We start from the raw sequence: 16,479 nt of genomic DNA on the forward strand, positions 1-16,479 counted from the left end.
GGTTTAGAAATACCCAAATGCCAGGTTGCCTTTGGCTAGGAAGAATTGATTGCAGGTGTCCCAGTAATACATGGAAGAGGGTTTGTTTATTTTTCTTCAACTTCATTTATGTGGGAAACATGAATATGTGTAGGGTAGCTTGTATGACAGCATTCTTAAACCAGTTCTTAGACCAGGTTCCTCTGTGCTGTCTTTGCAAGTCCTATCACAAACAGTGCAAGAGGTTTAGCAAATAGATATAGTTTCTCGAGGGCTCTTTTAGAAGGCATTTGAATCAACCTTGAGATTCTGAATTCCACAATTCTAAATTTAAGACCTACTGCTGTAACATTACTCTTCTCCAATTTCTAGCAACTTTTGTTTTTTTAAATCTTCAGATTTTTTTTCTTCTACACATTTCACAGGATGCAGAAACATTTGATTTTGAGAATGACAGAAATAATTTTGTCCCCAAACTTCAGCCGGAAATTATTTGCGAGACTCAAAATTCAAATTCTGATTTAGAATATAATATACGAGAGCCCGAAGATAGAAGGTAAGTCCTCTTTTATGTTAACTTGATGTATAACTCTACCCAATACTGAGCAGAAATTGTCATTTACTTTTTAAAATTGTTGTATTTCAGAATACAACAGAGATTTCAATTCAGTTTGCAAGACTTCCGGTGTTGTGCTGTACTGGGTAGAGGACACTTTGGAAAGGTACGTTTGACAGCTAAAATTACAATATTGTCTCTTTCCGCATCATGGTTTCCCCCTTCCTTCCTCTTAGCCCACTTCCCTTTGCAGCAGCCTGTTGCATTTCACTATGTGCTCAGTAATATGCTTGTTGATTTTTCGCAGCTTTGAAGCAAGCTTTTTAAACGTATACACAACAGGTGCGAGTTTGGAACATAAAATGTAATGGAAAGCATGCAAATTGAGTATTATTTTGTGTTTCAGGTCCTGTTGGCTGAATATAAGAATACAAACGAAATGTTTGCCATTAAAGCCTTAAAGAAAGGAGACATTGTTGCTCGTGATGAAGTAGACAGGTCAGTGTGAAGGACAGGTGTCATTAAATCTAAATGTGCCCTAAACCCACAGACCAAGACTACTACTTTGAGTGGGGCCAAGGACTTGTATCTTTAACGTTTTTTACATAATTTATTTCAGGTCTGCAGAAACTAATTTCATTTCATAAAAAAGAAAGAAAATACTCATTAAGAGTTTTTATAACAGGTCATGTTATGATCCTGCCATATAACCCAAAAGCAGTTTTCCATGCTTCGTGTCTTAGAAGATGGTGCCACTCTTCAGAACTCAAACTCAAAGCCCCGTTGATGTATCAGACTAGTTGTGCAGCTGTTTAGATCTTAATCATGGGCTGCAGTAATTGCCAGATTTTCAAACCTGACCCTTAAACACACATACTTGCAAGCATCTCTGGTAGAACATAATTACAAGTAAATGTGCTTGGGTCAGTAAGAAATAGTGCCCAGCCTATCCCTGGGTTTTATGCTTGTCAACCTTCTCTCTCTTTCTCTCTATATGAGGGCATGCCCATATTGTGTAGTTGTTCGTCATTCATTGTTAAGCTGCTGTGCTTTTTTTTAAAAAAAATAATTATCACATTAGTATCATACCCCTTGCAAGAACTCAGCACTGTTGTCATTTACCACATACAGGGGTAACTCAGGTTACATATGCTTCAGGTTACATACGCTTCAGGTTACAGACTCCGCTAACCCAGAAATTGTGCTTCAGGTTAAGAACTTTGCTTCAGGATGAGAACAGAAATCGTGCTCTGGCGGCGCGGCAGCAGTGGGAGGCCCCATTAGCTAAAGTGGTGCTTCAGGTTAAGAACAGTTTCAGGTTAAGAACGGACCTCTGGAACGAATTAAGTACTTAACCCGAGGTACCACTGTATTACCAAAAAAGTCCTGATGGCCTTCCATGGTCTTGCTACTTGTGGGTCACTGTCATTACAGTGGACCCTCTGGTTACAAATTTAATTTGTTTCGGGGGGCGGTGCGCTCCCCGAAAAATTCGTAACCAGAGGCGCCATTTCTGCCCTCACACACGGCGCGATAGAGCACTTCTGCGCATGTGCGAGCAGCGAAACCCAGAAGAATACACTTCCAGGTTTGTTGCTTTCACAACCCGAAGATTACGTATCTAGAGTGGTACGTAACCCGAGGGTCCACTGTATTAATTGCAGTAAGCTCAGTACTTCTGCTGGAAGCCTGCGGTTACAGTGGCCTCATTGCAGTTAGGCTTTCGCCTTGCGGGTTAGAGCATGGTGCTGATAATGACAAGGACTTGGGTTTGATCCCCATTTGGGTGCGTATTCCTTCATGGCAGGGGGTTAGACTAGATGACCCATAGGGCCCCTTCTAACTCTTAGGATTTTGTGCATGTATCCCTTCTTGGAGCCGTCACCCATGTAATGAAGATAAATAGTTGATCCAACCTCATAAAACATTTCTGCTTTCAGCCTCATGTGTGAAAAGCGAATTTTTGAAACTGTGAACAGCGTAAGGCATCCCTTTCTGGTGAACCTCTTTGCTTGTTTCCAAACCAACGATCACGTGTGCTTCGTAATGGAGTACGCAGCTGGAGGAGACCTCATGATGCATATACACACGGATGTCTTTTCCGAACCAAGAGCAGTGTAAGTAACAAAAGGGTTGGCTGTGGCGTAAGTAAGTTGGGTTTGGTGCTTGCCGTGTGAGATAATACTCTGCAGGGCCAATAAGACATAGTAACACTTCTTCCCCTGCTAAATGGTTGGGAGCTACCTCATGTTTCAGAACTTGGTTTAAAGGAAACCCTAGTTAGTCTTAACTGTGGTTAATCTCATGCACCCTAACTGCAAGGGAGAGGAAATTTTGCTGCTGAGAAGATGTGTCTGCATATAGCCACGCCAGCTTATAAATGTTGTATCATACGTCCTTTAGGTACATGGCATGTAGCTCCTGCAACCAGTTGACTTATGCTAGTGAAATCTGTGTAGAGCTAATGGAAGCCGGCAGAGCATAGGTTGGGCTTGTACGGCATCCTGATGGATTTAGGCAATTCGTGTCTGGCTGCAAGGGGCATAACTACAACAGGACTTTCAGTTGACAGGCAGTATCCTAACACGCACACCTACTTCATCAAGGGAGCTGTTCTAATTGTATCAGCAGATGCTGCTTTCGCTCACTGATACCTGCCAGGTAGAGATTCATGACATAGATGCCGGTATTATACTTTTTGAGGAGTACAGGCAGAAAGCTTTATAGCGGGTCAGACTGTCCTGTTTAACCCAATATGGTCCACTGGGTCCCAGGCCTTTCCCACTGCCTGCTGTCTACCTGTTCCTTGTGAACTGGAGAACCACAGATTGAGCCTGTGACCTGCTGCATGGAAGTGTGTCCTCTGCTACTGAGGTGTGGTGCTCTTTTTTATTAAAAACTTAGAAACCCATATTCAAAATAAAGTAGCCTGAAAAGACTCCTCTGGTGGTACTGAACGTTGCTCTGAAGGTTTTCTGGTCACATGTTTTTCAAAAGTTATCCTTTGTAGGAGTATAAAAAATGCAACGTCAGTTCTCGCCTCTTTTATATTTCTTTACAAACAGGTTTTATGCTGCATGTGTGGTTCTTGGACTGCAATATTTACATGAGCACAAGATAGTTTATCGGTAAGTTTGCATAAGATTTAGATTTTTTTGTTTCATTTCACATTCTTACATGTTTGCCTTATATACCATGTTTGCTCGGATACATTAACAATGTTACCTCCTCTTTGCCATGTGGCGAAGAGGAGGACAGTTGCATTGGGTGTTTACACAAACCTGCCATGCCACTTCCAAACACCTTAAATTCAGAAAGGATAACAATTTTGAGTATTTGCAGCTAATACTTTCCCCGTATAGTTTGTCTCCCTTCGTGGTCAGAATGAGTTGTTTTTAATTTCTTCTCTGCAGAGATTTAAAGCTAGACAACTTGTTGCTGGATACAGAAGGTTTTGTGAAAATAGCGGACTTTGGCCTCTGCAAAGAGGGTAAGCTTTTTCAACAGTATTTCTCAGTGGCTTATAATAGCAGTCGGGAATTTGCAACCCACTTTTATCAATTACTGCCTCAGATTAAAAGTGGTAGCCCCTCTACTTCCCCTTTCCACCTCTCCCCTCCCTTCCTCATTCTGAGTGCTGCACAGATTGTGGATTAGAGACATCTCTGCTCTCTTCCATATGGTGTTGGGGGAGGCATTGTTAATGAACATGTGAATTTTTTCCTCTTTTAATCAATTAAACAAATCACAGATTTAGAGTAGCTCTTTGCCATGGCCTCTGGGCAGTCCCCGAAAAAAGAGTTCTGTGCTGAGCAGCATTTGGAACCTTCTGGTAAAAACTCCAAAATGTGGGTTTTCGCCAGTAAGGGTGCAGTCCTACGCACACTAACCTCAGAGTAAGTCCCATTAAACACAGTGGAACTTATATGTCAGTAGGCATGTATAGGATTGCATGGTAAAAAGCCTATTGTAATTTCAAAAGAATTTATTGCAAAAGAAATGAAAGATGACATGTCTTTCAAAACACAGTTTTAAAAACTAACACTTTTTTGTGGCATCAGTTTTCATTGGCTAATGTTACTCTCATAAACAACTTTCCAGCTAGATCAATAAAACGTTCTGTCCAAAGCATTTAGAGCAGCTGTACTCAGTGGTTTGCTTTATGTTTTTATTGTATATTCCTTTTTCTTTATTTTTGGTGGGTTTATTTTTTGAATATCACCTGCCCTTCACCCAAAGGCCCCAGCAAATCATCATAGGACCCTCAGAATGATCCAGAAAGTCTTATTGAGAAAAATAAAACATTTTTGTCACAAAGCATAGGGTGGGCAAGGAGGGAAATCTGCTGTATACCAATTACATTATTTCCAACTGTTCTGTAAACTAAGACTACAGCACACTTACATGGGAGTAAGCTCTACTGAACTCCATGGGGCCCAACTTAGGGTCAGGCTGCAAAATGCATGGAGAATTTGCTTCACAAAGGCTGACGTGCTGGCTGAAATGCAATCTTTGCATTTTTAATGACAAGACACATGATCTTAAGAAGAGCTGTTAGCATTTCAAAATGCTTGCACTTGTTTGCTAAAGTTAGAAATTGCTGGTTTGTCCTAGGAACCCCATCAGAGAAAGTGGGGAAAACAGTATATAGCTCTGCTTTGTCGGATTCTGTTTTCTGTGCTTTCTTATTTATATCTGTTTATTTTTTGGTATTTGGTTGGGCTTCGTTCAAAACACTTGAATTGGAAGTATTTCTGTGCAATAAAAAACAGGAAGGAAATATAATTTAGGCTGTGTGCCCACCCCCTTCCACTTTGTTGTTAGTCTGGATCCCTGCTTGCTCTGAGTAACAAAGATAAGATAGTATGTCCCATCACCAAAGAAGAGTTATTTGCTCAGCTTCCTTTGGGCTGTATCTAATGCTGTTCCTCCATGAACTGCTACTTCTATTGAGGAGCAGAGATGTGCTTATGAAAGGACTCCTTCCATGAGTGCACATGAAGGAATGAGTTAATGGAAGTTCCATTCTGAAATATACTCAGAGAAAAGCCGTTGGTTTCATGTAGTTTATTTCATTGTTCACACATAAAACAGTCAGTCATCGTGTGTGTCCAGTCTGCAGGCCCCTCCCAGACCCAGGCTAGATATCCTGTGGTCACACCTGATAGGCTAGTTCAAACTTCCCTTCTGGAGCCGGGTTGCATGGCTCCAGCAGCCAATCACACGCTACGTTCTATAACCCACCCTGCCTATTATTCTAGGATCCAAACTCCAGCCATAACAAATTCGCAAGTGAAAATATTGACTACAACCCTACATCTCCACATTTTCGAATTCACCACCCAAACCAGCTTAAGATCTGCCTGGACCTTTCATTTTATCAATTCATTCGAGTCAGGAAGAAACAATTGCCAGAGCAGTGAGGAGGAGTTGCCATAGTGTTCTGCTTTTATGGATTGGTAGGAGGAAAATAATGGCTTCTCAGGTGGTTTCATCTGCATAAGCAACATTTGGTTCTCAATTATACGTGGTATTCCACTATAGAAAGGAGCTGTAAAAGAATTGTTCCAGTTACCATGTTTTTTGCTCTATAAGACGCACCAGACCACAAGACGCACCTAGTTTTTGGAGGAGGAAAACAACAACAAAAAATATTCTGAATCTCAGAATCCAGAACAGCAAGAGGGATCGTTGTGCAGTGAAAGCAGCAATCCCTCTTGCTGTTCTGGCTTCTGGGATAGCTGCGCAGCCTGCATTAGCTCCATAAGACGCACACACATTTCCCCTTTTTAGGAGGGAAAAAGTGAGTCTTATAGAGCAAAAAATACAGTATATCCCAAGTTGACAGCATGAAGAGTCTGTTTGTCCACACTGCCAACATGTAAATGATTTTCCTTATACTGGTTTTCCCATGGCTGCAAACCATGTAAAGAGTTCAGGGCTATTTTATCATCTCATTTTGCTTAAGCTGCCTTTTACGTGAGATAACCCAGGGGTTGCCCCACCCCTGTAGTCATCCAATCCTGAGCCAGGGGAAACTGAGTTTGTTTCTGGAAGTCCTTGAGATTTGCAAAGTCTCCAAGATTTGCAAAGGGCCAAACAGTCCTTTAGAGCTGCAAGCCCACAAATTACTCAGTAGCATATAACCAAGTAGCCAGGTACCAGATTCAAAGCCAAGCTTACATCAGGAAGCCACACAAGGAATAAGTGCTATACTTCATTAAGGAGTTTATAAGCAGAGAATAAGAACCCTTTACCACTAAAACACAGTTAAGAAAGGCTAACCGTGTGAAGACACTTCAGGGAATTTGAACACAGAACAAAATAACCATTCGAGTCATTGACCCCATGAGCAAGTTTCATCTAGGAACACATTATTGTTGCCATACATGACCCTCAAATCCCATTAGACCCAGGTCAAAGACTAGTTTTTTTATACTAAAAGGGCTAGACAGGTAGGGTCTCACTGAGCCATTCATGGCTTGGGGACATATTTCCAAGAAATAGATGGTGGATACCCAATAGATTTCTGCAGTCTTTGTGACCTTGACACAGTCTTACATCAGACACAGGTGCAGTGTTCGAAACTCCCACTGTTCTAGGCGCATTTTGTGACAGAAAATTTCATTAGGGCGAGCAGTTTCTAAGCTTCTGGGCGCAGTAAGATTTCAGATTAAAGCTGCAGTGGAAGGAAAGGAGGACCTTTTTCTGCCTCCCCACTTCCAGCCACTCTCTGAAGACTGGAGAAGAGACCCTCTAAGAATATTAGGGAGGTGGGCAAGGGAAGGACTAGACCGTGTGAAAAATGAACATAAGATTTTAGCTGCAGTTCATTCATTTTCAGCTTTGTATTTTTTTTATAAAACAGGCCTAGACATTCTGTTGTTGTGCCCATAAGGTGCCATTTAGCTCCTAGCTTTCATATCTGAGTTTCTAACACTGCACAGGTGGCAAGATGGAGCAATTAAATGGGACTTTTGCTGTAGGAAAACTGCATCAAGAATCCTTATTTATTTAAAGGCAAATGCAGGTTCTTCACACTTGATAGTGCGTATGCTTCGAGTGCTAGTACCAGTGTACAAAATGTAACGTGTGCTGCTGCTGAGAGAGAGAGAGAGAGAGAGAGAGTTTTACAAATAATTATAGAGCCAAGGTTTGTTTCTTACCACTTGGAAATTCAAATTTGTCCTACCTACACACAACATAGTTTCACCAATGAAAAATGCAAGGGGGGGGGGAATTATGCATGCCCTTTGTTAATAAGGAAGTAGTTTGACAGTACACAATCAAGAAGTTCTTGAATGCCTGCTTGCTCTTGCCCTTTTGTAAAATTTGGCACAGAATTCACATCACACCCTTCTTAAATGAGTTGTTGCCACTGGCAAAAATTCTGTCTAGCGTATGTAAATGACATTAAGCTGTTGGCTTTTTCTAAAGGGTTGTTGAATACATACCTTGGCTTCACTGTGCTTAAGAAGGAAATCTTTAAAAGAAAAGTCATATTTCATAGTTTGCTTATTTTAGAGGCAAAACGAAATGCCTAGCATTTTATAGTGTTAGACAAGAAAATAAACATTTTCTGTAAATGCTTTAGAGTGCAAACTTATACAAGTCTACTCGGAAGTAGGCCTTATGTTCTATAGGACTTAATCTCAGATAAGTGAGCCTAGGATTCCAGTCTTAATGAATCTGTATCTTCTCTGTCATTCTGCAAGACCATTGTTGTTGTTGTTTTTTAAACCACTACAATGTTACCAGTTGTAAATAATTGGCTGAACATTTGGAGTTCAAAACCATCAACTCTATTTTGCAATAAAAAGTATCCTTATTTAGCTTTCAGAATTTGGATGGAGTTGGCAGAACAGGCAAAAATATGCAATGTTGTTCATGTCATACACGGTTTTTGTTGTGTAAGAATCCCATGAGTTTAAAACTGGAAAGGTGAAAGGCTCATAGAACAAAAAACTAAACATGTGTAATTGTTGCAGGAATGGGTTTTGGTGACAGGACAAGTACATTCTGTGGCACTCCAGAATTTCTTGCTCCAGAAGTGTTGACAGAAACTTCCTATACAAGAGCTGTAGACTGGTGGGGTCTTGGTGTGCTCATCTATGAAATGCTGGTTGGTGAGGTAAGCTTCACAAAATGTAAAACTGTTTCTTTTATTCATCTGTAAAGAGCAAATAAATTTGAAAAGAGCTGTTGGGTGTAGGTTTCTGTTGAATCCCTCACTCTTTTCACTTCTCATTTGGTTATAATAATAATAATAATTTATTATTTGTACCCCGCCCATCTGGCTGGGTCTCCCCAGCCACTCTGGGCGCCTTCCATAGAAACCAAAAAAACACTAAAATATCATACATTAAAAACTTCCCTGAACAGGGCTGCCTTAAGATGTCTTCTGAATGTCAGGTAGTTGTTTATCGTTTTGACATCTGATGGGAGGGCGTTCCACAGGACGGGCGCCACTACCGAAAAGGCCCTCTGCCTGGTTCCCTGTAGCTTTGCTTCTCGCAATGAGGGAACCGCCAGAAGGCCCTCGGCGCTGGACCTCAGCGTCCGGGCAGAACGATGGGGGTGGAGACGCTCCTTCAGGTATACTGGGCAGAGGCCGTTTAGGGCTTTAAAGGTCAACACCAGCACTTTGAATTGTGCTCGGAAACGTACTGGGAGCCAATGTAGGTCTTTCAAGACCGGTGTTATGTGGTCTCGGCGGCTGCCCCCAGTCACCAGTCTAGCTGCCGCATTCTGGATTAGCTGTAGTTTCCGAGTCACCTTCAAAGGTAGCCCCACGTAGAGCGCATTGCAGTAGTCCAAGCGGGAGATAACTAGAGCATGCACCACTCTGGCGAGACAGTCCACGGGCAGGTAGGGTCTCAGCCTGCGTACCAGGTGGAGTTGGTAGACAGCTGCCCTGGATACAGAATTAACCTGCGCCTCCATGGACAGCTGTGAGTCCAAAATGACTCCCAGGCTACACACCTGGTCCTTCAGGGGCACAGTTACCCCATTCAGGACCAGGGAGTCCTCCACACCAGCCCGCCCCCTGTCCCCCAAGAACAGTACTTCTGTCTTGTCAGGATTCAACCTCAATCCATTAGCCGCCATCCATCCTCCAACCGCCTCCAGGCACTCACACAGGACCTTCACCGCCTTCACTGGTTCTGATTTGAAAGAGAGGTAGAGCTGGGTATCATCTGCATATTGATGGACACCCAGTCCAAACCCCCTGATGATCTTTCCCAGCGGCTTCATATAGATGTTAAAAAGCATGGGGGAGAGGACGGAACCCTGAGGCACCCCACAAGTGAGGGCCCAAGGGTCTGAACACTCATCCCCCACCACCACTTTCTGAACACGGCCCAGGAGGTTAAATTTGAGTATATTTATTAAGAGAATATATCGATGAAAATTCAGTTTCTGGAAATTATTCTTATCGCTATTTCTCCCCCACCCTCTAGTCTCCCTTCCCAGGAGATGATGAAGAAGAGGTTTTTGACAGTATTGTAAATGATGAAGTAAGATATCCTCGGTTCCTTTCTACAGAAGCCATCTCAATAATGAGAAGGGTAAGATGGTACTTTTTGTGTGCTTGTTTCATTCCTTCTTAATTTGTTTAGCCACGTGTGTAAGGGAAAGCAAAGTGTTTTAAGGTCCACGTTTTTATTTGCTACGTACATTTCTCAAGTTCACTTTACGTCAAAGGCAAGTGTGGCTTGCTGATACTAGTAATATCCTAGCCTCCCCAGATGTATGCCCCATGTCTGTTGGGTAGAAATACTGTGGGTATGACCTTTACTTCCATGGGTGACTAACTGTGGTCCTTCCAAGTTTCTCTGCTTGCAGCTCCCATCCACCTGCCCGCCAGCAGGGCTAGTGGTCAGGGATGATGGGTTTTGTAGTCCAGCAACATCTATCTTGAAGGGTCACTAGTGAGCCACCCCCGATTTACTCACTGGTAGGATTGGTACTACTTGTGAGTCAGTAGGACTTTGGTGTTTTTTTACTGGAGCACCTGAGAAAGCAACCACAGCTGTATAAAAAGTTAACACACCGGCTTATGATATCCCTGGAGATAAGCAAAGCAGCAGCGAGGATTCTTTCCATTTTGTAGCAGCAGAGAGTGGTAGTTGGGACTCAGTAGAGACCCTACATTCTAGATCATGGAAGCCCTAGAACTTTGAGCTCTTTTCTCTCCTTTGACAAAAAAACAATTGGAGACTCTTTCTGTGTATTGGGTCTTCTCTCTGTGGGAACGGGGATTGATTGCATGGGATATGATGTCATTAGTCTGCTGCTGTGAGTGGTTGGATTACTAGCCCTCTCTTGTAAGGGAAACTGAAAATAGTGCGTGGTTTCATGCCTTGTCTTTTTAAAGACAGCAAGTTGGGGGTTTTCTTGGGTTTGCCATTGTACTTTTTTTGTTTTATTCAGATTATTTTTGTTATTTAATTTGTTTTTCTGTAAACTGCCTTGGGACTCTTTTATGCTGTTAATAACAGGTGGAAACCAATTCTGTCATTCTGTCATGACACTGATGTCAGTAGTTTTGCTTGAAATACAACTTGGTCAGAACCACCGTTTGGGTCTCAGCAAACCAACGAGAATTTTAAATTTATGAAGTAATAAAAACAAAGGCAATCATTTCGCTTTCTTTTCTAAAGTTCCCAGTGCTACTTGCTGTACTAACTGGGGAACCTGATGTGCTTTTTTTAAAAAAATCACTTCATATTTATATCATGCTTTTTTCAAAGAACTCACATGGCTCAGGAAATTGTTAACAGGAACGCTTTGCTCCAGCAGGCTACTGACAAAAAGTTCTTGATATCGTTTCAGCTTCTGAGGAGAAACCCAGAGCGGCGTCTCGGCGCTGGTGAGAAAGATGCTGAAGATGTCAAGAGGCATCACTTTTTCCGGGTGAGTGCAAAGTGAAACGCCTGGGTGCAATCTGGGAGCAGCCAGAAGCAGGGAGCTAACTCGGTGTTTTCATTTTGCAGTTGATCGATTGGAACGCGTTGCTTGCCAAGAAAATGAAGCCTCCTTTTGTCCCCATCATACGAGGAAGAGAAGACGTCAGCAATTTTGATGACGAATTTACCTCAGAAGCACCTATTCTCACTCCACCCCGGGAGCCTAGGATACTTTCAGAAGACCAGCAGGAAATGTTCAGAGACTTTGACTACATTGCTGATTGGTGTTAATTCTTTTGAGACACTGTGAAATCCTAGCAGACTGGCTCATCAGAACAGCGTTCGCCCCACTCCTTCCCTCCTTTTGAGAATACCAGCTGTTGGATTGTTCTCTGTGCTGCCTGTAGCTTCCGACTTTTTTGAATCACATGAAGATTTTGGAAAAAGGACCGTTTTTATTACACGTGAGGTGTGACCTCGTTTTTGTATATCCTTTTTTTTTAAAGAAAAAAAATATTGAGCACTGGAAAGCGATTCTGTGCAGCTCTTTAAGCTTGACCTGGCAGGTATAGGCTGTGTTCCACTCTCACATGGGCACACTTGTACTGTATCTTTACTGTTCTGCAGCAGAAAACATTGCAAAAAGACCTGCCTTAAGCAGGATTAGCAACCAGATACTGAGCTAGACTGATAACCATCTACTCAGCGATTAGAGGGAAGAAGGAAGGCAAAATGTCTGTCCTTAAAAAAAAGAAAGATACAGTAATCTCCAAAAAACATAGACCTGATGACTGTTAAGCACACTGTTGTCTTGATTTTTTTAGGGGGGGAATGAGGATTAAGAACTGATGCCTTGTTTTGTAAACTTTCTATGGTATTTATTAGGGGGGGGAATGTTTAAAAGCCTTACCTATAGGAGAACAGTATAAGTGCTTCCATTCTTAAAAAGAGAAGATCGGTCCTAAGAAGTTTACCAAAGCATTTGCCAAACAATTTTTGCCTTTCAACTTCTATAACCAGCAGATATGAAGAATGTAATGAGTAAGAATGTCTCTCCAGTCTTAAATCAGGAACATTTCTAATGTGTGCATTCCCCCAGATGCAATCACTGTTTTGTACTCTTGGAAGTCATGTCTTTTCCACACTAACTCCATTGATACGTTATTTTAGCTAATCTGTGTGTCTAGCTATCTCGTTCATCTTACATTTGCTGATTTGGTGTTGCCATATCATCTTTAAAGAATGAGGATCTTCAGTGTATACATGCCGTGTTCATGTATATTTGGAAGTTATAGTATATTTTTGTTTCAAGCATATAAATTAACTTTACCACTTCCTTTAGCATTATCCAGTGGCTAGGTGAATGTATTGCTAAATTCAGATTTAATGGGGGGGGGGGAGAGAAACATGCTTGTATACATTTCAAGGCCACTGAATTCCAGACTCTTCATTGGCAATTATTGAGAATAAGGGTAAAAGCAATATGTTTTGAGAGAATGTATAAATATTTTTGATAAGACTTGTATATTTTAAGCCTCTTAACACTATGCTGTACCTTGAAAAGTTAAAATGTCTTTGACCAGATACTGTGTGTGCTCCTTTCAGACTTACGTAGTTTTCTAAAAGGTTGAGTCTGTTTGTGGAAAACAACTCTCTGCTTTCCCTAGCTTATTAAAATTGGTTTGTCATCAGGCTCATACTCAGCATGCCCAAGATCAAAAATGTGTTGTGTGATGTTTAAATCCACACAGACTTATTTCTCTGGAATCTGGTTTCATGAAAGATAAATGGCAACCACATAACCATGTGAAGACAGTGCTGCCCCCAGGTGTTGCCTTCATTGCCTGAACTTTGAAGCGTATGTAACGGGTTCATTAGAATAATGTACATGTAAGTGTGTCCACAAAGAACAATGGTAAAAGACTAAACAAAAAATCAAATCATGAAATGTCTAACCTGTAATTCTTTTTTTTTTTTTTTTAAAGCAAATTAGCATCTTGGGAAAAAATGCTATTTCCCTTCCATCTCAAATAGCTGTATCACAATTAAATACAAAACACTACACACTTGAGGTACAGTCGGCTATTCATTTATACTCCAAAATTAGAGCTACAGACAGCTGAGCCCAAAAGGGTGATTCAAATTTAAAGTCCTACAGAAATAACCCTTTTCTCTTTTTTTGTAAGTACATCTTGTACAGAAATGTTTTGTAATCTAAGTAAATCACTTTAAGAAATTTTAGAGGCAGGGTATGTTCACACAGTTAAGCTGAAAGAAAGCACTAATTTTATCTAGTTTTTTAAAATATTTAGGCAAATTAAGATTTTAAACTCTAGATTGTAAATATATTTTGCTATACTTGTATGTGGCTGCTGAAGCACTTTGTAAAGAAATTAGGTTATTTTAGAATGGTACACTATGCATTAAAATGAAATGTGCCTTTAACAATGTCATACTACAAACTGTCTTGCAGTTAACTATCAAATTAAAGTTTAAATAGTGAAATTTGTATATGAAAACATGATTTACTGATTTGAATCCTATAATCTTGCTTTTTGGTCTTTAGATAAAAATTGTGTTTAGAACTTGGTTTGAATTACCCTTTTCTTTCAGGGGTGCGTAAAAAGTCTCATTTTCTGTTCCTCTTGTCAGTAACCTTGTGGTACCATAGCGTCAAAACAACCCACACAACTGCATATATAATCATGTAAAGGTTGTACAGTGGTACCTCGGGTTAAGAACTTAATTCGTTCTGGAGGTCCGTTCTTAACCTGAAGCACCAGCTAATGGGGCCTCCCGCTGCCGCTGCTACACGATTTCTGTTCTCATCCTGAAGCAAAGTTCTTAACCCGAGGTACTATTTCTGGCCTGTAACCTGAGGTGTATGTAACCCAAGGTTACCACTGTACTGGTAGTTAGAGGGTGTGGGTTTTTTTGCTTTAAATGTTGACCTGGTTTCACACACACACACACACATTTAAGTGAGAAATGGGGGGGGGGGGCAATAGGCTATCTGAATTATGGTTCCTTAAAAGGATTTCATTCAAGCATTGGAGCTCAAATTCAGTTGTTCAATCCAGTTTTACTTGCCTACGAAGGTTAATGCAGAAGCTGAAGTAATCCAAGCGTCCCAAAGTTCTAACAGAAGCCCACTCTTGATAGTGTGGTACGACAGACCCACACTGCCCAGTTTGTCTGCATGGTTTTTTAAAAAACCATGGCATGTATTCATGGACTGCTGCAAGGCAACCCCTTTAAATACGTTGCAGCTATTATGCACCAATGTGCCCCAATCCCAAAATCTCCCTTATCCCTCAACGTGAAAAGCAAGGGGCTCTACAGGAGTTCTTATGGACCTCAACTGATCAGTCATGTCCAAGACAGAGAGACTGCTATTCATGGTGATAGGAAGAGGAGTAACAACTTTTTCTGTATCTGTAAAAATCGACAGTCAGTTCAAAGTACAGCACCTTAGAGCCTACAAGCAGGCATAGGCAAACTCGGCCCTCCAGATGTTTTGGGACTACAACTCCCATCATCCCTAGCTAACAGGACCAGTGATCAGGGATGATGGGAGTTGTAGTTCCAAAACAGCCGGAGGGCCGAGTTTGCCTATGCCTGCTACAAGGCAAATACTATTCTAGTACTCGAGCAGGATGTAACTGATACAGTGGTACCCCGGGTTAAGTACTTAATTTGTTCCGGAGGTCTGTTCTTAACCCGAAACTGTTCTTAACCTGAAGCACCACTTTAGCTAATGGAACCTCCCACTGCTGCCGCACTGCCGGAGCACGATTTCTGTTCTCATCCTGAAGCAAAGTTCTTAACCCGAGGTAATATTTCTGGGTTAGCATAGTCTCTAACCTGAATCGTATGTAACTTGAGGTACCACTGTATTGTAGAAGGGCTTCCTGGAAGATTTCACCTATGAAAAACCCATGCTAGGCAAGAGGACTTAGGAATATCTTTCTGACAGATGTTGTGATGGAGCAGATTGTATTAACATTTCTCACGGAGCAGATATAATCTAAGACACTGGTTGTTGTGGATTGAATTTCCCTGCCCATTCCACAGCAGAGGCAGGGAAAGCTATGTGATGTCCCTAAGATGACAGTCAAGACTCCAGCCTTACCGCACTCAACATCAGAACCTGGTTCTAAGAATCCTGTTAAGGCTGCACACCAAGATTAAGATTTGAGATGTTTGTTTTGTTTTTTCAATGTACAGAGGCAAGGCTTGATGTTGAGCTGATCCAAGATCTACATAAACTTGTACTTATCATTGGCTCCTCCCCTCATACTATTATGGCTTAAGAATGCTGCTGGAGCAGCGAGGGAACCAAAATAGCCCTGACCTAGCAGCCTGCAAAATCAGACTGATGGTTTCAAGGGACAAAAAGGCCCTATTTTTAATTTGCTTCAGTCTCTGTTTAGGCCTGGAAAGGGCAGAACTGCTAAAAGTTCTGTTCCTCATCGCCTTGAGTGGTCGGTTCTGTACTTCACACAAACATTTACTCATAACCAGGTTAACTTGAAACTTTTAAGGAGACTTCACTGCTTACCTATTTACAAGCAGGGCTGGGGAACCCGTGGGCCTCCAGGTGTTGTACTACAATTTCCATAATTCCTGACTCTTGGCTGGAGCTGAGCCACAGCTGTGAGAATTTCCCCCACGTCACCCTGTAATTCATACAACATAATCCTGCCACTTACACAGGGCTTATGTTCTGGGGAATCCACCACACCTAAAGCCAAAATAGTGTATAGTCAAAACCCATTGGGTTCAAGGGCAGGTGGGATTGCCAAAATAATGTTTCCCAGAACCCCACCCACTTTATGCCCCTTTAAATTTTTGCCCATAAATCTGAATGCACATGAGTCAAATGCCCACAAACTGTGGGCTTACTGTATGCAGTGCCAAGGCACACCCCTATTTAACATATTTTACCATGTTTCTCAGCTGATTACATTGTGCCCTACCTTGGTAATACTAATTGAAAAAAGGCTTGAATTAAGTCATTCCTTGGTTATGTTT

The 16,479-nt window shown here is 41.6% G+C and overlaps 1 protein-coding gene across 7 annotated transcripts in view; it reads left to right on the plus strand.

The window, feature by feature from the left end:
* The window catches only part of PKN2 (protein kinase N2), a 53,277-nt gene extending 39,859 nt beyond the window's left edge, over positions 1–13,418 (plus strand). For 3 of the 7 annotated variants that reach the window (XM_083511013.1, XM_083511014.1, XM_083511017.1), the window contains exons 13-22: positions 378–535; positions 626–701; positions 942–1,033; positions 2,476–2,652; positions 3,601–3,663; positions 3,949–4,025; positions 8,524–8,666; positions 9,997–10,104; positions 11,372–11,452; positions 11,533–13,418. In XM_083511013.1, coding sequence (XP_083367139.1) covers positions 378–535; positions 626–701; positions 942–1,033; positions 2,476–2,652; positions 3,601–3,663; positions 3,949–4,025; positions 8,524–8,666; positions 9,997–10,104; positions 11,372–11,452; positions 11,533–11,736 — 1,179 coding nt within the window. In that variant the 3' untranslated portion in view covers positions 11,737–13,418. Of the gene's footprint in view, positions 1–377; positions 536–625; positions 702–941; positions 1,034–2,475; positions 2,653–3,600; positions 3,664–3,948; positions 4,026–8,523; positions 8,787–9,904; positions 10,105–11,371; positions 11,453–11,532 lie in introns of all 7 variants that reach the window. The other 4 variants (XM_083511015.1, XM_083511016.1, XM_083511018.1 and 1 more) reach the window with 2 other exon arrangements.
* The last annotated feature ends 3,061 nt before the right edge of the window (positions 13,419–16,479 follow it).

This window comes from Podarcis liolepis (assembly GCF_965112155.1).
Source record: "Podarcis liolepis genome assembly, chromosome: 6".
Classification (NCBI taxonomy): Eukaryota; Metazoa; Chordata; class Lepidosauria; order Squamata; family Lacertidae; genus Podarcis; species Podarcis liolepis.